The sequence below is a fragment of the Corythoichthys intestinalis genome, chromosome 11 (genome assembly GCF_030265065.1).
Source record: "Corythoichthys intestinalis isolate RoL2023-P3 chromosome 11, ASM3026506v1, whole genome shotgun sequence".
Classification (NCBI taxonomy): Eukaryota; Metazoa; Chordata; class Actinopteri; order Syngnathiformes; family Syngnathidae; genus Corythoichthys; species Corythoichthys intestinalis.
Genome location: NC_080405.1, coordinates 16,287,652 through 16,313,208, shown reverse-complemented (window position 1 = coordinate 16,313,208; position 25,557 = coordinate 16,287,652). Strand labels below are relative to the sequence as shown.

Here is a 25,557-nt window from a genome sequence, read left to right as displayed (position 1 = left end):
GAGAAATTCCAAAAGGTTCAGATACCAGATTCAGATTTTCATACCACTGTGCCCATAAAAAATCTTTCATGAAGAATTACGTGTGAAGTCTGACCATTTGATAATACAGTGATCCCTCGCTTCTTCGCGCTTCAAACTTCATGCCCTCAGTGCACCGCATGTTTTTTTCAACAACAAAAAAAAAATATATGCAATACTTTATAGAGATGTCCCGATCCGATCACATACAACCTCTCACCTCTACCTCCTGCTGCTTTTCTTGCTCACCAAGCAGCTGCTTGTTAAAGGAAACGATGATTGACAGCTCTGAAGCTTTGATCTTGCCATAGAAGCTTGGGAACACCTACCTTGAAAGTCGCCGAATCTATGAGCTCGTTGAGCTTTTAAACAATACTGGTAGTGTGTTGTGGTGAGTCATTGTGTGTGCTTAAGTGAGCAGTGTGAGTGGATTTGAGCGGACTCAATCAATAAAGTGTTTATTATAATTATTATTATATAATTATTATAATTATATATTCTAAGCGTTATTCTTTTTTTTATGTAAATAAGTTCTGCCTCAACCTCACAGATTTTCGATTATAGCACTGGGGAGTCCCCATCAGCCACGAAAAACGAGGGATCACTGTACTTTCATTATCTGCACACATTAATTCTCATGAGGTTTATGGAGGTGCTCAACCTGGCTGACTAGGGGCAGGAGGTGGGTTACCAGAACTGGTTACCAGCTAATCAAAGAACACACACTGTATATTCAAGGCATGCCAAACTCAAGTTGGTTCACAGGTAGAGGTGCACGATAATTATCGGTCCAATAATAGGAATTATGACGTCATCCCAATAAATCCTATAACAAAATATGTTATTGGGCCTATTAATACTATTTTTGGCACGGTGTCGAATTGGGATGTGTGCGTTTGTTTCCACTCCTGTTTTGCCAGTATGCAAAGTTTTGTTACTATTCTAGAGGCTGTATTTTTCCTTCACTGAGTTATAAACCTTATTATGGCAATTAGCAAATGTTTGCATTTTACAGTGTTATGTTTCCAAGTTCTTGAGAGGCCTTTTGGTTATTGGTAGGCTTGCTGTCCTATAATTAATAGGTTAAGAAAGTTGTTTCATAGACCAAGACCACAAGTCTCCTCTCCTGTTGTACCAAATGTTTTATCTGCTGACAAAGCACAATACCTGTTATGTGTATGTTTGTTAGTTTCAGATCAGTGCTAATCATTCAGGCGAACACATCGTCAATGATATTGACTGATTGAATGTGATTGACTCAAATTATATTTATTTGAAAAAAAAAATAATATGAACACTTTATCTGAAGTCAAACTGTTCTTGTCTTTCTTTTTTTCATTATAATAATGTTCATGTCATCATAAAAATTTTGGTTCGGTCAAAGGCAAAATCTATGCTGAATCAACCAACAGTATTTTTGACCTACAGGTGTTCAAAAAGTCAGGTGAATATACATTTAAAAATTATATTCATATTATTAGTTATCGTATCGGTATCAGCATTTAGGAGCAGAAAATTATCGATATCGGTATCGGTTACAAAAAATGGATATCGTGCACCCCTATTCACAGGTCACATTCATGCCAATTAGATCTCAAGTGGGGAGGACCAGTATATTTTTAACCAAATAAGTTTACATCCATATTATACTTTCCCATCCATTTTGGAAATAATAAATATACATAACAGGTATGATATTCCTATAAATGAGTACTCACAATGCAACAATACATCAGTGTTTTATTTACATATGTGCGACTTACAGATCTCAGTGGATCACAGTTATAAAACAACTTGTTCTATCCAACCATTATCAGTTCACCGTATCGTCAAATGATAGAAATGATGAAACAATTACGTATGCTAATTTTGTGTCCATCTTGAAATCTTGAGTTCTACTTGAGTCATTGCGCTCCGCGAACTAAATTGGGAACTTTTCTGGTTTAAAGCGAAGACATCCCCCTGCCTGGTAAATGTATGCAACAAAAAGTTTTGGTATGGTTTGTGTTATACACATTGACATGTACCACATCAGTGCCATGCATAGAAACACTTCAGTTAACATGCAACTTCACATATTTGTTTGTAACATGCAGATATGTACACGGAATTGCTGAACAAACAATATTATTACCCGATGCCACGCATGCACTCACACACAAACCAAAGCCATACACACAGTTTACTTTGCTCAGCGCAATGTGTGCATCCCTGGCACTCATACTAATCACAAGTTGTATGGCGCTTGCGTAAACGCGCAGTGCACACGTGCGTTCTGAATGTACTGTATGAATGAACCAAACCATGCCTGACAGGCAGAAAACCCCATGGGCCAGATTAGACCCCCTTTTGGGCCGGTTACAGCCTACATTTGACATTACTGGTTTAAACAATCAACCATTCATGCTCCCATTCCTACCTAGGGACAATTTGGATGTTCCAATCAGCCTCACATGTATTTTTGAGGTGTGCTAGAAAACCAGAGTATTTGAAGAAAACCCCTCAGCATGGTCTGGATTATTGCCGTATATCGATCTGTTAACCCCTTGTTTCACCATTATTTTAACAATACATTTGTTGAAATGCTGTATATCGCTTACCCTGAATAATGCCTGTTCCTCTTATCGTATAATTGAGTACATTTTTCTGGCCGTTAGTTGAAGACTACAGTATGGTATATTAAAGTTCAAGATACATACAATGCAATGAAAAAGGTCCGACATACCCAGATTGCCCTAACTTTTGTATGGCACTGTCTTTAATGATTTAGTCTAGTGCTAGTTGACATCTTTGAAAGCTCTGCTTAATTTACACCCACTAGACATTGTTCCCCCTTATCCATCTCCTTGTTTTCACTCTTTTGACAGTATGGGCTGCAAAGAATCCTGGGTGATGAGCGCAGTCTGTTGTTACTGGCGCGATCCGTCGACCCCAAACAGACCGGCATGATGACCGAGACTGTCAAGATCCTGTCGGCTTTCTGTATCATTGGTGAAGAAAACATGTAAGACCCGATCACTCATCCAATTTCAATTAATTGGTAATGAGGTCATTTCCAACATCAAGTGACGTGAAACTGAGAACTCAATGCCTGTGAATATTTTCTATGGTAGTAGTCCCTCCATGAAAGGGTTTGTTCAACTTAATGAGCCTAAGAGAATCTTTTTCTTCTAGAAACAACATTTCATTATCTGTCATCACAGTGAACTCTCTCGCACAAATGCTAATGCCTAAGTTAGGGGTGGGCAAGTTATTCCACAAAGGGACACAGTGGGTGCATGTTTCTGTTCCAACCCATCAAGAGGAGACCTTTTTACCAAATATTGTGTCTTGCAAGCACAATCAGTTGATCACAGTTAGGTGCTTCTTGTTTCAGCCGAAACCTCATTGGTTAAACTGTCTGTGTTAGGATCAGTTGGAACAAAGACCAGGACCCATTACGGCCCTTGATGACCGGTTTGCTCACCCCTGGCCTAAGTGATGCTTTTTCTAACATCACACTCATCTTTTTTTTCAGAAAATATGTATAACCTGGCTGGCTCAAAAGAGCAAATCAATATTAAAACAACAATTTGGAAAATGAGTAATTTATTTTTGCTGCTTTTTGCAGCTATGAATGGCATTTTAGCACCTTTGAATTTTACCTAATGCGTCTGACCCACTGTTGACTTTCTTTCCACCCAAAGCAGTTGACGGGTGTGGTACGGGTCCTCTGTATTTCTGTTCTTCCTCAATAATAGGCAAAATGGGCCTCAGAAATCCATGTGATTGTCTTTTATTTATTTATTTTTTTGTATTTGAAACAGTCTTAAAATAAGTATAAGTTGGTTGAGGTCAACAGGCTGCAATTTATCAGTGAATAATCAGGTTCTCTGACAGAAGATATGTTGGCACATTTATCCCTACCATTTCTGACAACATACAGTATTAACTGTATCAATGCTGAACTGAAACTTAAGTCAACAGTAAGTCAACACCGTTTTATCTGCTTTATATATCTGTACCAAGTTTTCCAGATTGGAGAAGCTCATGCCCAATTACATAGACCAGTGGTTCTTAACCCGGGTTTGATCGAACCCCAGGGGTTCGGTGAGTAAGTCTAAGGGGTTCGGCAAGGTTTAAGAAATGCAGAGCCCTATTTTCGTACACTTGTTAAATCTAGGCAAAGTGTTTTTTTTAACCAGGTTTTGGACTGGTTTACTCCCAATTGACAGGCGTATTCAATTTCTTTTTTGACTGATCGTCCTTGATCTGATGGCAGGAGGAAGTGGTTTGCTCAGTGGAAGGTTGACTTGCACTCGGTATAAAGGAGTACAACATACTTAGATTTTGACCTGTTTATAAAACATGCTGACAAAATTTGAAGAATTCTGAACGGGAATTCGCTAAATTATTAGTTTGCTAGCTTAGATATATTGGTTTTGAATTAGGAACAAAAATGCTTGATTATCTAATTATGAAGGGTTCGGTGAATCCACATGTGAAACTTGTGGGTTTTGGTACCTTTAGCAAGGTTAAGAACCACGGACATAGACTATGGGTGAGACATAAATTCATTTGGCAGGTCAATTAAATGTGGGATACTTTTGACAAAGGTGGCCGTTCTGTAAGGAACCATTTGTTTTGTCTTTAGTTTTAAAGGGAACCTCAGATTTAAAGACTTGTAGGCTGTAATAAGCCACAATTGTTCTCTTTTATTAAAATATGTTATGAGAAACACATATAATATTGCCAATGATTTAAAAATCTATAATATTTCATACATGTTTTGTCCTACGAAGGGCGACATGTTTTAAGCGCGCAATGGACACTCGGGGAGATGACATAGATTGTCACTGACACTCGACAAATACTACTGGGTCACTGCAATTCCTTCTACGCGGCGAGACAGCGAACACATGCGCTCATCAGACAAAGGTGGCGATTATTTGTGTTTTTATTGAGTCTTTTATTACCTTTTCATTTTCTCAAAATTATTTTTGGATGTGTTTCCCTCTCATACTTTTAAGCATTGTGTTTTCTTGTGGTAGCTTTAAAGCAGATTGTTGATTTGTTGACCACATTAGTCTAGCATATTTAAACCCCCCCTTATTTGATATTACTACGTTTAATTATTTTCTTAAGGCATCTTTAGTATGTTCTGTCTGTACGCATCTTAACAAAACAAGCTGAAAGCGCAGGGTATTACTTTGGGTGTCAAATTCACCTCATGTAAGACATTTCGCCGGTGTAGCACATTATGGCAAAACACTTGTTTTTTTTCCTGCTCTGTTCTGGTCTTATCCCGTCTTTCCTGTTCATTTTGCTTTTGCTGCTCGTTTTGTGAAATATTTACGGTGCTGTCATGCTCATAAATGTTCTTCTCGGGTTCAGATTGAAAGGGTTGAAGTGATGACATGTTTATGTCGCTAGAGTCATGTCATATTCTGGGTAACCATGTGACGTCACTGCCCTGCGACGTCAACGACAATGGCAAACTACTAGTTAAACTAAATAACGTTTATCTATTAAGAACTACAAGTCTTTCTATTCGTGGACCCCTTTAACAAACTTATATATCCTTGAAGTTAAGATGCAATGCTTGCTCCCATGATTTCAAACAAGAAAATAGAATGTTTGAGATGTGGCCGAAGGTCTTAAATACATCCTAAGGTGTGCCATTAGTTAGCTCACATTTTGTCGGCCAACCTATCAGGAGTTTCCAAAGCTTCTCCATGTTGTTTAAAGACAGTACGGTTTGTGTGTGTCAACTTTTGACCTCAAAGAAAACAATATACAATTCTTAAGAAAATTCTCTCTCTCAATAATGTGTCTAATAATAAAATTAAATACTTTCGGTAACCCAGACTGACCTGAAACAGGAAAAATTTTGTTTGACTTTAGACGTTCGGCTTCAACTGTAGCGCTCAGTTTTATAAATAAATGAATAAATAAATAGTTTGTCACACCTGGGTTACTTAAAGAAACAAACAACATGATTACATAATAGGTTTTTGAGGTATTTGATTTCATCACCCCTTGACTATTTTGGCAGTGTGTAGAGTCCACATTTCCAACATTGACTCCGCCACAACTTGACAATGCTTGTTTTTTTTTCTTCCTTAATATTTTCTCAAAGTAGATAGCTGGGGAAATGCAAGCAAAAGCTGATTTCCATTCATGTTTGTTTACACTATAAATTGTTACTCTCCCAAGGGTTTGCTTTTGCCTTTAGTTGGTTTGATACAATCATGTAGTCAGTGATCCCTCAGTCATTAAATGTGCTGTGCAACCAACTGTGCAATTCTGAAGTTTGTTTTTAAAATTGGAAATAACAGTGAAAGTTGTTTATTGTGTTCTCAGTTTGAGACATTAGTGTAAAAAATGATTCTGTCAGTAGTGAAACAGCTAGTCTGTTTCTAAAACATTATATTTGACAAACAGATTCAAAGAAGATGAAGATGATAAGATCCCTCACTGCTGTGTTTATAAGTTCTTGAGTGTCCCTAGGACAATAAATTGGAAGGGGAATTTTGGATAAACAACAAAATATCTGCCAATTCCTTATGGTCTCCCACTGAGTGGCACATTCTCATAAAAAACGGGGGACAGTGTATGCTCACCCTTCTGTCTTTGTAGCAGTACATGGGTAGACGATCTCACAATGTAATTGAGGTGGCTTCTTAACTTTGGACAGATGATGCAATGTGCTGAGTGCTCCCTTTTCTCTGTTGATCTACTCAGTGTCGTTTGCCACATACTTACATAGTTTTTTGTTTTTTTTTGTTTGTTTCATGTGGGGTTGGACTAAAATGAAAATGACACCTCTGATGTCGATTTTTGTGTGACAACATACCTCCAAATTCACTCTAGCATTGTGTGACACATCCCTGACCCTCCAAAGATAATTCCACTGATATATTTTGAGTAATACGGTAACAAATCAAACCGTGACTAATTGTGACAAATTGGGATTATTATCGTTATTATTATAAATGGATCATATTACCATTAAGATCGAACAATAAAAGATCAACATTAAGAGCTGCATTTAAGACAGGTCTTTGCACCCACGGTTTATGCAGACAGATTGAAATGGTGAAAACTTCAAATACCGCAATTTAGCATCAGTCATCAATTTAGCATTTTTTCCCAGTCACTATCAGAAACAGAATCTATCTGCCAAATATGTTAGAAACACATTAAATTTGACAAGAATCTTATATCAAATAACAAGTCACCATAACAAAACTACATCATGGAATTTAGCATCAGTCATCAATTTAGCATTGTTTTTCCTCATCACTGTCAGAAATAGAATCTATCTGCCAAGTATATTAGAAACACAATATACTGTATTTGACAATAATGTTATATCAAATAACAAGCCACCATCACGAAAGTACATCCTGAAAGTAACACATAAGTAAATACAGCGGTACCTCAACATACGTTTGCATCGACGTACAATCCTTTCGACATCACATGTAAAATTTTACTCATCATTTGTCTCGGCATATGATGACATGCTCAAAAGACGATGAATTATGAAAGCGTCACAATTTCATTGTTTCAAAATAGTCACAGAAGGTACAGTGGCATTAAAAATATACATAAGGCGGAAAAAACTCAGGTGACTTGAAGTTCCGCTCTGAGACCCCCAATTTGGCCAAATTTCAAAATTGTCCTATACATATGCATGTGTGTTACACCATTGGAAAGCTAAAAATCTCAATTTTCTGGGGGAAGAACATTTTTGAACAGGAAGGCATTAAAAAAAAAAAATAATAATAATAATTAAACAGCAAAACCCTAACTGGAGGTGAGAGCATGCGAGAGCAGAATTAAAAACGTCAGGATTTTAACAAGATATTATCGCGTACTTACCTTATTTTGATCCCAAAACTCCATGTAGCATGTATCACCGAGTGTCAAGACACAGCTGTGAATGGCCACAGCCAGATTTTTGGGGGATTTTATGGTGAAACATGGTAATATAACAAGGGTTGCGATGCAGAAATCGCAGACATCAAGGAGTGGTCGAGATTTTCATTTGAATTTATTTACCCTTTAAAATCTTTTAAAAATTTTTTTTTTTTTTTTTTTATTTGTTTGGATCGATTATTTATCATCTAAAATACTGGGGAAAATGTGACAGTAACGAAAAAAATACAATTAAGCGATAGTTATGAGGTAGATATCCGTGACTTATTTATAGACGCACATTTTTTTATTGCGACATCATTTGTTTAGAAGTTTAAAATATGCAAGTGAATAATTTTTTAGGTTTTTTATTTTTATTTTATTTTTTAGGCTAAATATTAGACATTAATTAATGATTCTATGCTAAAAATGACAGACATTTCGAATAATAAATACGATTACTTCCCTTCTTATTATGGCTAGGTTGAAACAAAAGTGGCTGCGCGACGTCTGTAAATGGGAATTTGCAGGGTAAAACGGACAAATTAAAAATAGTGCAGCATATAGACAGACATAGTGCTCTATCAAACGCAACATTTATTTTGGCTTAAAATACAACCGTTTATTATAAAGAGGGGTGCAAGAGCAGAAACTGTTTTTTTCAGCCTTGTCTGTGTTTTCCGCCATATATAAAATGTTTTTTTCTCCACTTCTGAAATATTAATGTGTCTACAATATAAAAAGTTTACCTGACATTACTGATCCATACAACCAATGATTTATATAACAAAATATTGAAAATTGTCAGATGTGCCCCAACATTTTCATATTCCAATAAATACTTAAATAAGGATTACCTTGCTGCATAATCTTTTATGACAGACTCGACAATACAATCGCATAATTTCCTGTAGTCACACCTTATCATAATTGTGGTCTCCAATCACATACCTAGCATACAATGTTCAAATCTGTTAAAAAATTAGCATCAGTGGGACAATTCATCTTTTAAAAGAAGCCCTACAAATGGCCAACATGACCAAACAATGTCAAAATCAAACCTTCCTTAAAGGGATCCACGGATAGAAAGGCTTTTAATTCTTAAAAGATAAACTCTTGATGTTTTTGTTTTTATGCAATTTGTAAAGTTAGTTTAACTAGTAGGTCGCCATTGTTATTGACGTCACAAGGCGGTGATGTCACATGGTTACGCTGCCGGGCTTCCAGAGTATGACTCTAGACACATAAACATGGCAGCTATTCAACCCTTTCAATTTGAACCTGAAAGGGGCACAAAACGAGAAGCTAGAGCATAATAAACAGGAAAGACGGGCGAAACGTCCTGCAAGAGGCGAATTTGACCCCCAAAGTACAAAACAGGGTAGTCCCTGCACTTTCAGCTTATTTTGTTTGGATGCATACAAACAGCACATACTAAGGATGCCTTAAGAAAACACTTAAGCGTAGTAATATCAAATAAGGATGGTTTAAATATGCTACGTGACTAATGTGGTCAACAGATCAACAATCTGCTTTAAAGCTACCACAAGAAAACACAATGCTTAAAAGTATGAGAGGGAAACACATGCAAAAAGTATTTTGATGCAATGAAAAGGTAAAAAAATGACTCAATAAAAACACAAGCAGTAAGTGGTTGCCTCTTTTAGCCGATTTGCGCATGTGTTGGACGTCTCGCCGCGTGGAAGGAATTTCAGAGCACTGGTAGTGTTCATCTAGTGACAGTGACAATCTACGTCATCACCCTGATCCTCCATTGCACACTTCTAACTAAATGTTATAGATTTTTAAGTCAATGGCAATATTTTATGTATTTCTTATAACATTTTAGTAAATGAAAACAATTGTGGCTTATTAGAGCCTATAAGTCCTTAAATCCGAGGTTCCCTTTAAAGCAGAGCTCCCCAAACTACCGCCCGGAGGCCAGATATGGCCCGCCTTCACATTTGGTCCGGCCCCCTGAACAATACCAGAGAGCATTTTGATTTTTTTTTTTTTTTTCCTTTCTCAATAGTGTTATTTATTTCCTGGCCTTTTTCTGTGAAGAACTCAGAGAGGGTTATTTGGTTATTATCTATTCAATTAATATTGTTATTATTATTATATTATATTATTATTATTTTTGTTTTATTTACTTTTGTTCCGTGAAGAATCCAGAAAGGGTTATTTAATTTTAGCCTAGTACTCCAGACTCACCGCTGTTCCAGCTATTGAGTCTGGCCACCATTAAGCGGATACAATTTCCAGGGCGGAGCAAGCTACAGCAAACAGACAGCGGAGTGGACCAATCAGTGACGGGCGGGACGAGGGACTTGTGCGCGGAAGTAAACATACGAGGAGAGTGGAGCTTATTCAACATGGCTAGCGCGAGACAGACTGTTGTCAATGACTTGTGTCGATGTGTTTTTGTTCATTTAAAACTGATTTTACCGTGGATTGGAACATATTCTCAGCTCTCCTGTTCACCATCTGTGTTGTTGTGGAGACGACTTCGGACGCGGAAGAGTGACGTTGCTCGTTAAGAACACGTCACACAAATAAACGAATCTGATTTGTCTATTGATTTTGTACTTGCTCGAGAGGCCGTTAATGGGCTGGGTCCCAGACTATACTCTCAGTGTTTGAAAAACACAGGGAGAACAGTCTGGCCGTGCCAGGCAAATTTGATTGTGGCTTTCTGAAAAACGATAATTTTTCACATTCAGGCACTCCTGAAATCGTGACTTTTTCTGCCAAAAACTGACCCCGGCCCCTCATCAGAGAAGGGAAAAGTTATGTACCCCCCACAGGAAAAGGTTTGGGGACCCCTGCTTTAAAGGAATACAATGTTTTTGCAGGGTTTTGGGGGTGAAGGGAAAAAAAAAAATCCCAAATTAAAGTAAACACATTTTTCTTGCACTTTTAAAAGGGCCTTTGTGCCATGTGTCAAACATTTACCACAGGAAAGTGTTATTTGGATTCAGAATTATTGGCATTGACATAATTTTGCATAGAGCTGATTATATTTAAATTAAAATGCACTCAAACTCTTAAGTAACAAACAGAGAACATGTTGGACTCACCACTGAAGGCATATTTCATGTGATGGTACAGTAGCTACCTTGTAGCAAGTGACAGCAACACAATTTTGTCTTCTTTTGCCAGCAAATGCTGTGACTTTGACTCATGTTTAGCAGACACCATTGAAAAAAAAAAAAAAAAAGGCAACAACTTGAGCACATCTATCTGGTCTGTTTTGAAGTGTTCTCTCAAGTGACTTAAAAACTAGTCTGGTCTTGTGAGTGAAAACTTTTACTCTACATGTGCAGGAAACCTATAGGGCAAACCTTTGCTTAGAGAGCAACTACTTTGTTTATAGTTTTAACCATAAAAACAGTACAATTAAAATCAGGCTGATAGGTTCATTTATTGTTGTTGTTTATTGTCATCATCATCGATATCATTGACAGTTACAAGATAGCAATGTGATCAGATTAACCCGAAGAAAACCCAAGAAGTGCAATTTGTATTATGCCGAAATAGATGCGTTTCTGTTACGATAAACTGCCTCGAACCAGTGAAGGTCCTTTACTTTGCCTTTATTCTCATTGAGTATATCCTATAGTATATCGTGCTATAGAATGTTGACAATTAGTTAGTTGGCATCTTTCCTCTGCTCAGAAAGCCTCTGAAACACAATTGCCCTAACAACTCATCCCAAATACACATTTATTGTATGCATTAAAAAGTTTCACAAGAGCACATTTGGATGCTACAAGACCTAAAAAAATAGACTCTACCTAAATTCTAAAGTCTTTGACTTTAAATATGTCAACAAATGTGCTCTGAGTGAGATGATGAAAGTGTTTTTGACCCCTCCAATCCTGTTCCTTTGTCTTCTTTCAGCCTGGATAAGATTCTGGCAGCCATGACAATTGCAGCAGAGCGGAACAATAAAGAAAGATTTGCCCCAATTGTGGAAGGACTGGAGAATCATGATGCTCAGCAACTTCAGGTTAGCATTCCCATAAATACTGTATAGTTACAGTACATATTTAAACACACAGCAACTGCTTTTTCATCTACATTGTATTTCAAACTAAATAAACTGTAGCTGAGTTCCAAACAGGAGTTTACTGGAAGTCAAACCCAAAGAGACATGTGGTGGGCATTTATTATACTATCGATCGACACTAGTTTTGCAAGTTCCACAAACATCGTTTTCACATTAATGGCAAAGCAAAATATTTTTAATGCAGTGGCAACTGAGAAATATTATTGCGTGTTACACAAGAACCCACAGCTTGACAAAAAAAAAAAAAAAAAAAAAAAAAAAAAATCAGCACATTGTACAAAATCAGTCATAATTATAGCTGACATAAAACTAAATATGTGTTTGGACACAAACAAACAAGACTTGAGGTAATTTTGACTTCATTTCAATTTAATCACTTGGTCTTTTTGGGAAACGACCCATTAAATCAAGGGTGCCGAAGTCCGATCCTCGAGAGCCCATATCCGGCTTGTTTTCCATGTCCCCCTCCTTTAACACATCTGAGTCAAATAATCAGCTCATCAGCAAGCGCTGCAGGAGCCTAATAACGATTGTTATTATTTGATTCGGGTGTGTTGGAGGAGGGAGACATGGAAAAAACAAGCAGGATAAAAGGTCTCGAGGACCGCACTTGGGCACCCCTGCCTTAAATTTATTTATTTATTTTTTCTAAATAAGTATGTGTATTAGTGGGCACATCTGTGAAAAGCACAGTGTAGTCTCTCCATCATTTGATTTTTGTGGCATTTAAAAGGCAGCAGGAACCTGGCACCATATTGTTTCAGCAAATCAGGTTTGATTTTGTCATTAAGACAATTTTAAGGGGAGGAATGAAAATGACAGCAGTGATGTCTTCAGTCCACTTGTCTAGCCCACAGTGCCTTGAGCACATGATGAGATATGATTGCTGGGTAATATTGAATATGACGCCCAGAGCTTCATCGCCGATGCCTCTTTAATTAAGACCAGAGACTTCCATGAGCTATTTTTTTATTCCATGCTGCTCTCCTCTTTTTCAAAAAAAAATATTTTCTCCTTGTTCTCACATACTTTACTTGTTTTGTTAGTCGTTTGTTGTCGTTCTGTTATCTTTCACTTTTTTCTCCCTCAAGGTCTCAGATTGCCTTTGTTTAAAAGGACAACAAAAAAGAGCTCTTTTTTTAATTTATTTATTTTTTTTATTTTTATGTTTTTACAAGTGTACACTAACAGAAGAGGATAAACAGCAGTAAAAGCAAACAAAGTCAATACATATTTCCGTATATCCAAAGAGGGTAATTACTTACAGAATGACTTCTTTTGACAGCCGGGTCTGTACAGCTGGAGACTTCTTGCAGCAAATTGCTAACATGGCTACGAGTATAAAGATCTGACTTTCTTTGACAATGCGGGTCTTATTTCTTTAAACGTTCACATTAATATTGCACTATTTGCACCCAGTGTTAAGTCTATTAAAATGCTTTCTGTGAATTAAATATATTTCCCTGACCAACCAGTCCTTTGTTATAACATTTAATGCATAAAATAGACATATTATGAATTATTCCCAGTTTTGTTTTTGGCAGCCCTTTTATTTTTTGTCTTAGTCTTTTGGATGAAATACTTATTAGTTTTAGTCATATTTTAGTCATTTTAAAATGTGTTCGTCTTCGTCTCGATTTAGTCAACGAAAACACAGACAAATTTAAAACTTCAAAAGTTTTAGTTCCTTAATAAATAAATACATAAATAAATACTGTGAATAAAAAGTTTGGAATGAACACTGACAGACAAGGACATAATTGTAGAGTGTACAAGGACATCACTCATCTTCTGAAAATACACACTCAGCAGGAACAGCAGTACATTATTTTCAATTACCGTATTTTTCGGACTATAAGTCACACCTGAGTATACAGTGCTGCTCGAAAGTTTGTGAACCCCACAGCGATGGTCAGATTTTTTGTAAAAAAAAAAAACTAAAATAACCTTATTAAATGTTAAGTTATACCCAAATCCACAATACTGACATTCCAAATAATGGACTGAAACAAAAGAAATAGTTATATTGTCATTCTTTATTTAACAAAAGTGGTTGATTTAAGAAAAACTCAGCTATCATGTGTGCAAAAGTATGTGAACCCCTTCAGTTAATAGGATATTGCGCCTCCTTTTGCAGAGATTACCTCAACCAAACGGTTTCTGTAGTGACTAATCAGCCTCTCACATCTACTTTGGGGGATTTTTGCCCATTCTTCCTTGCAGAACGCAGTCAGTTGAGAGAGGTTTGATGGGCGTCTGGCATGAACTGCTCGCTTCAGGTCCCGCCACAGCATTTCAATGGGATTTAGGTCAGGACTTTGACTGGGCCAGTCCAGAACACGAATCTTCTTCTTTTTCAGCCATTCCTTGGTTGTATTGCTGGAATGCTTTGGATCATTATCATGTTGCATGATCCACCTTCTGCCAAGCTTTAACTTCAAAACAGATGGCGTCAGGTTATGTTCTAGGATTTGACAATATTCCTCAGAATTCATGATTCCCTGGACTATGTGGAGTTGTCCAGGTCCTGAGGATGAAAAGCAAGCCCAGATCTTGACATTCCCACCTCCATGCTTCACTGTTGGGAGAAGGTTCTTTTGGTGGTATGCAGTGTTGACTTTTCGCCAGACATAGCGGTTTTGGTTGTGACCAAACAGTTCAATTTTGCACCTACATCAGTTGATGAAAACTCTTTTTAATTTAGTCTCGACAACACAACTGTTAAAAAAACAAACAAAAACAAAAAAAACTACTGAATTGATTGATTAGGAAATCAGGTTGAAATAATAGAAAATTCCAAAATGTTGAGGGGGTTCACAAACTTTTGAGCAGCACTGTAAGTCGCACCAGCCATAAAATGCCCAACAAAGAAGAAAAAAACGTATATTAGTCGCACTGGAGTATAAGTCGCATTGTGGGGGGAAATTTACTTGATCAAATCCAACACATAGAATAGCTAAGTCATCTTGAAAGGCAATTTAAAATAAAAATACAATAGAGAACAACATGCTGAATAAGTGTACAGTATGTCAATGTTACATGATGCATGAACAACCAAATGCAAACGTGACCGGTATGTTAATGTAACATATCTATTAAGAGTTATTCAGGTACCTATAGCATAAAGAACATGCTAACGAGTTTATTCTAATTTCCTGAGACAGTCAGGAAATTAGAATATTGTGTATTCTAATTTCCTGAGACAGTCCTGTATATATACACAGGACTGTCTCAAAAAATTAGAATATTGTGTATTCTAATTTCCTGAGACAGTCCAGTATTTTACGGCCCATGTCCACATGTCTCTGTCTGTTGCCGTGATGACCCTGTATTCGCTCCTTTTTTGTAGTACTCTCTCCAATAGGGGTTTTTATCTCATAGGTGTGTGAATGTAAAGAGGCGACTTTCGAGCATGTTAGGTTCTAATGAGATGATTAGAGAGGACGCTCTGCCACCACCCTGACCTGCACACTGTCCGAGTTGCGTGACGTCCGAGTTGCGCTAGATTGCGAGGGCCCGTTCAGTCCTGCTTGCAGGCCTAGTTATATGTTGGAATTTAAACACTGCCAGTAATTCTAGTTTTTGATCTCTACGGTGTTGTACAGTTTGTAATTCAAATTCTAATTTAATATATTATTATTATTATTATTTAGTGTTTCCGTAATTCACTTCTAATCCTAATTTTACAATATGATGTTGTCGTCTTCTCGGTATCTATAACTGCGACGTTAACTGTTCAAAATAACATTGCATGTATCTAAAATTGGAGTTATATTTATTATTTAGTTGCCGATATCCTAAATTGCCAGGAGCAACTACATTTTAAATTTCTGTAATTAAAAGCCCCATAATTTTATTTTAGTTTTTAACTCACGTTTGACATGAGAGACCCAACAATATGTCTACAATGCCAGATTTTCCATATTTTTCCCCTTTAAAAGCTACAAAAGCAGACCCATTTAATTTCAGTGTTAAAAAAAAGTCTTTGTTACCAACATGTATTTCTCAACCGAGTACTTTCACTTTCAAACCATTTAAATTTTATGGTACTACTTATGGCCAAGGAATGTTTGAGACTCGATGTGTATGCGAGAGAAGAAACAGAATATTTTATGAGCTGGCTTTCCTCGCTCACATGAACTCTGTGAAGGTTTTCTAGTTGAGGTTCTTTTATGTACACACTCTGTGGTGTATTCGGGTAAGTGTAAAATTCCTGCACGTAAAGAGTAAGCAGTTTATTTTATCTTATTTATGGTGACATGTTGTCAACGCTGCTGCATTCTGTACAGAAATAGGATCAAACAAAATAAATATATTGCTTTTATTTGCTTTCATACGTGTAACGTGGGTGAAAAATACAGTGATTATATTATTTATATATTTAAACAAAATGAGTTGGAATTTAGGTAACCATTTTAATGGCTGCATTGTGCTGGCTGTCCAAATAGTTGCCCAATCGTGGTCAAATGTAGGCCTACATCTCCTTCTATTGCTACTAATTAGCTGAAATGACCTTTAGTATGATATATGAAACAACTGTGTATTCAAAGTGGCCGCAACATAAATTGCCTGCAGAGCTAACACAGCATCTATAAAGCTGAAGGGAATGGGTCTAGTAGAAGAATTAAGGAGCCAAAGCTGGTAAATACTTCAGCTTTGCTACAAATAAATTACTGAGGATCTAATCTATTATATTATATTATTATTTATTTAAATCAATAAATAAATATTTTACACACTCTCTCTAATGAACACCAACTGGACTGACCGTTAGTTGTGTAGATAAATAGCCCAACTTCTAGCTCGACAACTTTTATCCAGGGTCTAATAAAAATTATGTGTGCTACTTGAAACACAGGCGACCCAGCAAAGTGGAAATAGGTTGTTGAAACATAACATGTTCTATTAAAATACTGGACTTCTGGAGTTCTGACATTGACTGACAGATTATGGCGTTTAGATGGACCATCTCATCAGCTAAGTGTATGCATTAGTTTTGACCACTTAACGGCACATCTAAGCCAATGGTTCAGGTCAAGGTTTTCCAAAGACAGCTTTCAGCATCCATGGGAATTCTTCAGCCCACTATTGATTGGCTGTCCAAGGAAAACTGTCTTATCCATGGTATTTTCCCTTAAAACACCTTAGTGCTCATTAGAATTGATCAACGATTTCCAAGTAAACCCCACATACCGAAGCACCCCCCCCCCCCCCCGCCAATAAATCCATTAATAATCCACACCCTAGAAGCAGACTTTTCACCTTTTCGTCTTCTTTTTTCACTCTTCATCCACTGCTACTTTCCTTTTGCCATTGACATTGATCACAGTGATAGAACAGGAACACAACATGAAAATAATAATAATAAAAAACACTGATTTTTCACCAACACAATAGGTGTAACAGACACATATTCTTCATTTGGAGGTGGCGTGGCTCAGAGATAGAGTAGTTGCTCCCAAACCCAAAGGTTTTGGGTCAAATTCTTCACCCTGATGAACTTGCCTGGGTATCCTTGAGCAAGATAATGAACTATAAATTGCTCCTGGTGCTGCGTCACCAGAAGGTGGAAGGGGATGTAGTGTAAAGCACTTTGAATGCCTTGCAAGTGGAAAGGCACCAAACAAGCATAATTCCATTTACCATAAGAATTTACCCATGCTTTTTGCTTTTGTATACTCCACAGGTTGCTTGCATGCAGCTCATCAACGCGCTTGTTACCTCCCCGGATGACTTGGACTTCCGGATACATCTGCGGAATGAGTTCTTAAGATGTGGCCTCAAAAAGATCCTCCCGGTGAGTTATCAAAATTTCATGTGGCTGCATTCAGGGTTCACCAAATCTGGATGTCGAGGCCACCTATTTAGCTATGTTTTCCATGTCTCTCTCCGCTAACATACCTTAATCAAATAATTATGTAATTAGCAAGCTCTGCAGAAGCCTGATAATGAGCCTAATCATTTGATTCAGGTGTGTTGGACGAGGTAGACGTGGAAAACGCAGGATAGGTAGCCTCGCGATCCGAATTTGGCGAATGAACCCTGTTATAGATTATTTCACTTTGGAGTCAAGATGGAGTTTTTGATTTGTAATGAATATTCATTTTTTTATGACTAGCATTTTATGAGAGCATGATAGAGCATGATTAAAACTCCATGATTTTAACAATATATTATCGCATACTTACCGTACCTTGTTTTGATCCCAAAACTCCATGTAGCATGTATCACTGAGTGTCAAAACACAGCTGTGAATAGCCACAGCCGGATTTTTGGGGGATTTTATGGGTGAAACATGGTTATATAACAAGGGTCGCGATGCAGAAATCACAGTGTGTATATTATATATATATACTGGACTGTCTCAGGAAATTAGAATACACAATATTCTAATTTTTTGAGACAGTCCTGTGTATATATACAGGACTGTCTCAGGAAATTAGAATACACAATATTCTAATTTCCTGACTGTCTCAGGAAAAAAATTAGAATATTGTGTATTCTAATTTCCTGAGACAGTCCAGTATATATATTATATATATATATATATATATATATATATATATATATATATATATATATATATATATATATATATATATATATATATATATATATATATATATATATATATATATATATATATATATATATATATAAAAAACTGTGCAAAAGTTTTAGGCAGGTGTGAAAAAAATGATGTAAACTAAGAATGCTTTCAAAAATATAAACAATGATTGTTTATTTTTATCAATTTACAAAATGCAAAGTGAGTGAACGAAAGAAACATTTAAATCAAATCCATATTTGGAGTTACTACCCTTTGCCTTCAAACCAGCATCAATTCTTTTAGGTACACTTGCACAGAGTCAGGGATTTTGTAGGATTATAGTCAGGTGTATGATCAACCAATTATACGAAACAGGTGCTAATGATCATCAACGTCACATGTAGGTTGAAACACAGTCATTAACTAAAACAGAAACAGCTGTGTAGGAGGCTTAAAACTGGGTGAGGAACAGCCAAACTCTGCTACCAAGGTGAGGTTGTGGAAGACAGTATCATGTCACAGTTTGTACACCATGGCAAGACTGAGCACAGCAACAAGACACAAGGTAGTTATACTGCATCAGCAAGGTCTTTCCCAGACAAAGATTTCAAAGCAGACTGGGATTTCAAAATGTGCTGTTCAAGCTCTTTTGAAGAAGCACAAAGAAACAGGCAACATTGAGGATCGTAGACGCAGTGGTCGGCCAAGGAAACTTAGTGCAGCAGATGAAAAACACCTCAAGCTTATTTCCCTTCGAAATCGGAAGTTGACCAGCAGTGCCATCAGCTCAGAACTGGCAGAAACCAGTGGGGCCCAGGTACACCCATCTACTGTCCGGAGAGGTCTGGCCAGAAGTGGTCTTCATGGAAGAGTTGCAGCCAAAAAGCCATACCTCCGACATGGAAACAAGGCCAAGCGACTCAACTATGCACGAAAACATAGGGACTGGGGTGCAGAAAAATGGCAGCAGGTGCTCTGGACTGATTAGTCAAAATTTGAAATATTTGGCTGTAGCAGAAGGCAGTTTGTTCGCCGAAGGGCGGTACAATAATGAGTGTCTGCTGGCAACAGTGAAGCATGGTGGAAGTTCCTTGCAAGTTTGGGGCTGCATTTCTGCAAATGGAGTTGGAGATTTGGTCAGGATTAATGGTGTCCTCAATGCTGAGAAATACAGGCAGATACTTATCCATCATGCAATACCATCAGGGAGGCGTATGATTGGCCCGAAATTTATTCTGCAGCATGACAACGACCCCAAACATACATCCAATGTCATTAAGAACTATATTCCGCGTAAAGAAGAACAAGAAGTCCTGGAAGTGATGGTATGGCCCCCACAGAGCCCTGATCTCGACATCATCGAGTCTTGTCTGGGATTTCATGAAGAGACAGAAGGATTTGAGGAAGCCTACATCCACAGAAGATCTGTGGTTAGTTCTCCAAGATGTTTGGAACAACCTACCAGCCGAGTTCCTTCAAAAACTGTGTGCAAGTGTACCTAGAAGAATTGATGCTGTTTTGAAGGCAAAGGGTGGCCACACCAAATATTGATTTGATTTAGATTTCTCTTGTGTTCATTCACTGCATTTTGTTAATTGATGAAAATAAACTATTAACACTTCCATTTTTGAAAGCATTCTTAGTTTACAGCATTTTTTCACACCTGCCTAAAACTTATGCACTATATATATATATATATATATATATATATATATATATATATATATATATATATGTGTGTATATGTATATATATATATGTGTGTATATGTATAAGCGGTTATTTTTAAAATATAGTACTCAATTGATTTAAAAAACAAAATAAATAAATAAATAAACGTTATCAAATGTTTCAGTTCAGGGGGTCAAAACTAAATAACAACATCTTTGCTCTAATAGTCTTGAGTGCATTGCTTATTTCCTCTACTGTATCTCCTTGAGCCATCATGCCCACTCCCTGTGAACCAGCTTGGCTTCAGACAGATGGGCCTTAAAAACATGATACCGGATGGTGTACACCTGCAGAAATTAGGCTATATTTGGCACTGTCTCTTGCTTTCAGCTCCACTGCTGACATTTCAAACGAGAGCTCCCACAATCCCCATGAATTGAACAGGTGTTAAAGAATTTGCACTATTCAGAGGGTCAAAGGAACATTCAGCTTGTTCATGGCCATTTTCAAAACTTGATAAGCGAAAGAAAATGGATGGATGGATGGAATTTTTTAACTGCATACTGCACAATTTTCAACAGTCATTTCCGATCTTATAAGGGACCTAACAGTTGTGAACAAGCATACCAAATTTGAATCAATTTGAATAAAAATATAATAATAATGATAAATAAATGAATATTAGGCTCCAGAGACTTCCCAGCTGTAAAACACAATACGCATATCCCCAAAAATCACTGGAAACAGATGCACTGTATTTCAATCACAATTGGCTCATTTGTGGCGTTGGATTGCAGTAAACTTTGGAAGTCAAAAACATTACATGAGCCAATCACTTGTCTAAATCTGATTCTGTAATCTGATAGAAAACATGAACATTGTGTTTCTGAGTCTCTGAGTATTTTTCAATCCAATAACACTACCACTAAATAAATAAATAAAATGTGGTTGTTATGGACATTAATTTAATAGTTCACCTAACTCATTCCAGGAACTCAAAGAGACGGAGGAGCTGGACATCCAGCTCAAGGTGTTCAATGAAAATAAAGAGGAGGACTCCATCGAACTCTCCCATCGCCTGGATGACATCCGGGCCGAGATGGAATATCCTTTTTTTCCCCTGTTGTGTTCTTTCTGCCACTCTCTGTGAATTATAGGAATGACCGTTGATGCTGCTGTGGCAGCAAGCGTGACTCAACGTGATGACATTGATTGACTGAACTTCCCTTGTGATTGCTTCATTAGAGAGGGATTTGAGCCTCTAACAATATTAATCTCTCTCTCTGCAGCTGGGTAGGTTGGGCACATATGCTCATGTTTCTCACCTTCCCCGCCTCACTTTCTTTTCCTCATGCTTCATGTTGATTTTGCTCTAAAAGTGTTACTCATGGTTCTTCTTAACAGCAAATCCCAAATAATTGTCCACAGTCCAAATTTAAAGTTTATACCAGGCATTAAACCACTTATTTTGGTGGTGAAACTAGGCACTTTATAATGGTGGTGTATAAAGGATCACTCTGTTTTAAGGCCAGCCTCCAGTGGCAATAACCCCATACTGCATTTCCAAACCCTGAAGGTTGCCCCTTGGATCTTTTTTTTTCATTATTATTATTATTTTTTTTTTATCGACAAGTTTCCTGAGCAAAACGTGGGCTGCGCCATCTTTGATGATTTCTGCTCCAAACTTCTCGTTTAGACAGATCAACATAAAGTGCAGTTGAAGTAAGCAGTGTGTTGACAAACTTAAAACTGCAAAGTCAAACCAGAGGAACTCATGGAATCTCCAAAAATGGATTCAGCACGACATAGATTAGACTCCGAGACTTTCTGTGCTGTGCGTGAACTCCTGGAAGCGCTTATAGATATGGTTGGAAGTGGAACGTTTTGAACAGCATCCAGCTTCAAAGCGTCAGTGTGGATCTACCTCACCATAGGCCTTAAATCGAAACCAGCTGCAGACAATAAGTTAAGGATGTGATTTAAACCTCAGGATCGACATGAAATATTGTATATTTCTTCCTTATTGATCATTTGTGGACAATATTACAACTACCTTTCAGCCTGTGTTGACATGAGGTGTAGATTGATATGTCGACCACTTGAGTGACCAAAATGAAGTGACTAGTGCATGTGCAAATCAGATCAATAAATCTTTTTCTCTAAAATTTATAAAACATTATTAGAACAATATTAAAGAAGGTGAAACATAAGTCCAGCTATTTATAATCAAAGTAGAATCCACATAGTCTCAATGTATGTCCATCGACGTACAGTTATTGTTGCTGTGAGGCACATCAATTTATCTTCCCTTGCCTACCAGCATTTTCCACGGACAAAAAACTTGTAACACTTGCATTTATGCATTTACATCATTGTGGCATCCTACACGTATTGATTAGCAACAGGCTAGCAGCAGATAGGATGTGTTGCAACCAAGGCAGTACAGTAGTTGTAGTAAATAATATTCATAATAATAACAATATTAACAACAACAACAACAACAAGTCGTTTCATTTGCAAGATTGTAGCTTGGGTATTTTTTATGCACCGGACTCATGAAAATGCAAGGATAGGAAGAACACAAACTGCTGGCCAAAAGTATTGGCGTCCCTGCAATTAAGCCAGATAATGCTCAATTTCTCCCAGAAAATGATTGCAATTACAAATGCTTTGGTATTAATATCTTCTTCTTTTTTTTTTTTTTTTTTTTTTTTTTTTTTGCTTGCAATTAAAAAACACTAAAGAAAATGGGGGAAAAAATTTAAATCATTATCATTTTACACAAAACTCCAAAAATGGGCAGGACAAAAGTATTGGCACCCTTTGAAAAATTATGTGATGCTTCTCTAATTTGTAATAAGTGTATCAGTACTGTTACTTACCTGTGGCACATAACAGGTGGTGGGAATAACTAAATTACACTTGCAGCTAGTTAAAATGGATTAAAGTTGACTCAACCTCTGTCCTGGGTCCTTGTGTGTACCACATTGAGCATGGAGAAAAGAAGAAGACCACAGAACTGTCTGAGGACTTGAGAAGCAACATTGTGAGGAAGCATGGGCAATCTGAAGGCTACAAGTCCATCTCCAAAGACCTGAATGTTCCTGTTTCTACCGTGCACAGTGTAATCAATAGGTGTAAAGCCCATGTCACTGTGGCTAGCCTCGGTGTGGACGGAAAAGAAACATTAACGAGAGATTTCAACCAAAGATTGTGCGGACGGACAGTGGATAAAGAACCTCGACTAACATCCAAACAAGTTCAAGCTGTCCTGCAGTCTGAGGGTACAACATGGTCAACCCGTACTATTCCTCGGCATCTGAATAAAAAGGGACTCAATGGTAGGATACCCGGGAAGACCCTACTTCTGACCCAGAGACATAAAAAAGGCAGGCTGGAGTTTGCTAAAACTTACCTCAGGAAGCCAAAAACATGTTGTTGTTCTTTGATCAGATGAGACAAAAGTAAAGCTTTTTGGACAGGGGGAAAAAAAATAAAAACCCAAAAAAAACCGAGGCCATGAAAGAAAAGAACACGGTCCTCACAGTCAAACATGGTGGAGGTTCCCAGATGTTTTGGGGTTGCTTTGCTACCTCTGGCACTGGACTGCTTTACCGTGTGCATGGCATGATAAAGTCTGAAGACTACCAACAAATTTTGCAGCATAATGTTGGGCCAAGTGTGAGAAAGCTGGGTCTCCCTCAGAGGTCATGGGTCTTCTTGCAGGACAATCACCCAAAACACACTTAAAAACCACTAGATAATGGTTTGAGAGAAAGCACTGGAGACTTCTAAAGTGGCCAGCAATGAGTCCAGACTTCAATCCCACAGAACACCTGTGGAGAGATCTGAAAATGGAAGTTTGGAGAAGGCACCCTTCAAATCTCAGGGACCTGGAGGAGTTGGCCAAAGAAGAATGATCTAAAATTCCAGCAGAGCACTTCAAGAAACTTATTGATGGATACCGGAAGCCGTTGTTCGCAGTTATTTTGTCTAAAGGTTGTGCTACCAATTATTAGGCTGAGGGTGGCAATACTTTTGTCCGGCCCATTTTTGGAGATTTGTGTAAAATGATAATGATTTATTTTGTTTTCATTCTCTTTTGTGTTTTTTCATTGCAAGCAAAAAAAAAAATGAATATAGTTGTTAAGATCGTGGGCTGAGAACCCTCAAAACAGGCACAAGAGGGAACATGGATCTGAGTTCAAGCAGTTTATTGTTCGCAGGGCTGTGGAGTCTGTGGCGTGAAGATTCCGGGCAAAGGTACCAATAACAAGAGGCCTAGGCGAAATCCTGGAACAAAGCAAATAAGTCGATGATAAGTTGAGTCCACACAGAAATATTCAAAACGCGAGAGGGCACTAACAGTGAACTGAAAGAGACGATCCAGCGACGTGGTGGAGCTCTGGCTGGCTTAAGTAGGCTGGTGATGGTGATTGCTGGCAGCTGCCGTCACTCCACCCATCAGGTGCTGGGCCTGTAATTGGATGACAGACACACCCACACACTTGCCCAGCCTGGGGCCTGACAATAGTACTGCTGAAGCATTTGTAATTGCAATCATTTTCTGGTAGAAATTGAGCATTATCTGACGGAATTACATAGGTGCCGATACTTTTGGCCAGCAGTGTACCTTCCATAACACCAGTGGAATCATGACTACATAAACACAGTCTTTGTGGTAGCACATGCTTGTTTCCACATCTGCTTTCATGAACATTTTGTCCGTGATGATGGCAGATGCATGCGGTATTTCCAAATTGTCTTTTTTGAGGAATTTTGGTGAACAATGTTACTCCAGCTCCACTGTTGTTTTGGATGGAGAAAGTGTAAAACGGAAGTCTCAAGCAGAAATTCGGAAGTAGAGCGGATGTACCTCGCAAACTTGTTTATTACACATTTTTTTGCAGGAACATGTGAAGTTCGATCTTTTAGTAACGGTTGCACACCAAACCATTTTGAAATATCATTTAGGCGAAGCAGGAATTTTTAAAACCCCACTTCGAGTGTCCCAAACCCTGGGAAACTCAAAGAAAGCTTATTAATCAAGATTTCCTTATTGTGTTTTTTGTTAATATGTCCACCAAAAAGCACAAAATGCCCTACATTTATTAGACATATACTTTTTTTCCGGCCGCTCTTAGACAGGTTTTTATTGTGGACAGTGCCCTTTATTAATTGATTAATTTATTCATTGTATTACTTTTTTTTGGTTTGTTTTATTGTTATTTTCTTTTTAATTTAGTCAGTCCACACCATGCCACCCAGAGCCCCCAGCAAGAATATGTTGCATTGGTACCCCAAGGACATTGCTTTCACTAATTCACTTTTACTAATTTTTATC

The 25,557-nt window shown here is 37.6% G+C and overlaps 1 protein-coding gene across 8 annotated transcripts in view; it reads left to right on the top strand.

The window, feature by feature from the left end:
• Positions 1-25,557, top strand: part of diaph2 (diaphanous-related formin 2) — a 647,336-nt gene that overhangs the window by 217,594 nt on the left and 404,185 nt on the right. For all 8 annotated transcript variants that reach the window (XM_057849926.1, XM_057849922.1, XM_057849923.1 and 5 more), the window contains 4 exons: positions 2,886-3,022; positions 11,824-11,932; positions 17,679-17,789; positions 21,205-21,317. In XM_057849926.1, coding sequence (XP_057705909.1) covers positions 2,886-3,022; positions 11,824-11,932; positions 17,679-17,789; positions 21,205-21,317 — 470 coding nt within the window. The remainder of the gene's footprint in view (positions 1-2,885; positions 3,023-11,823; positions 11,933-17,678; positions 17,790-21,204; positions 21,318-25,557) is intronic.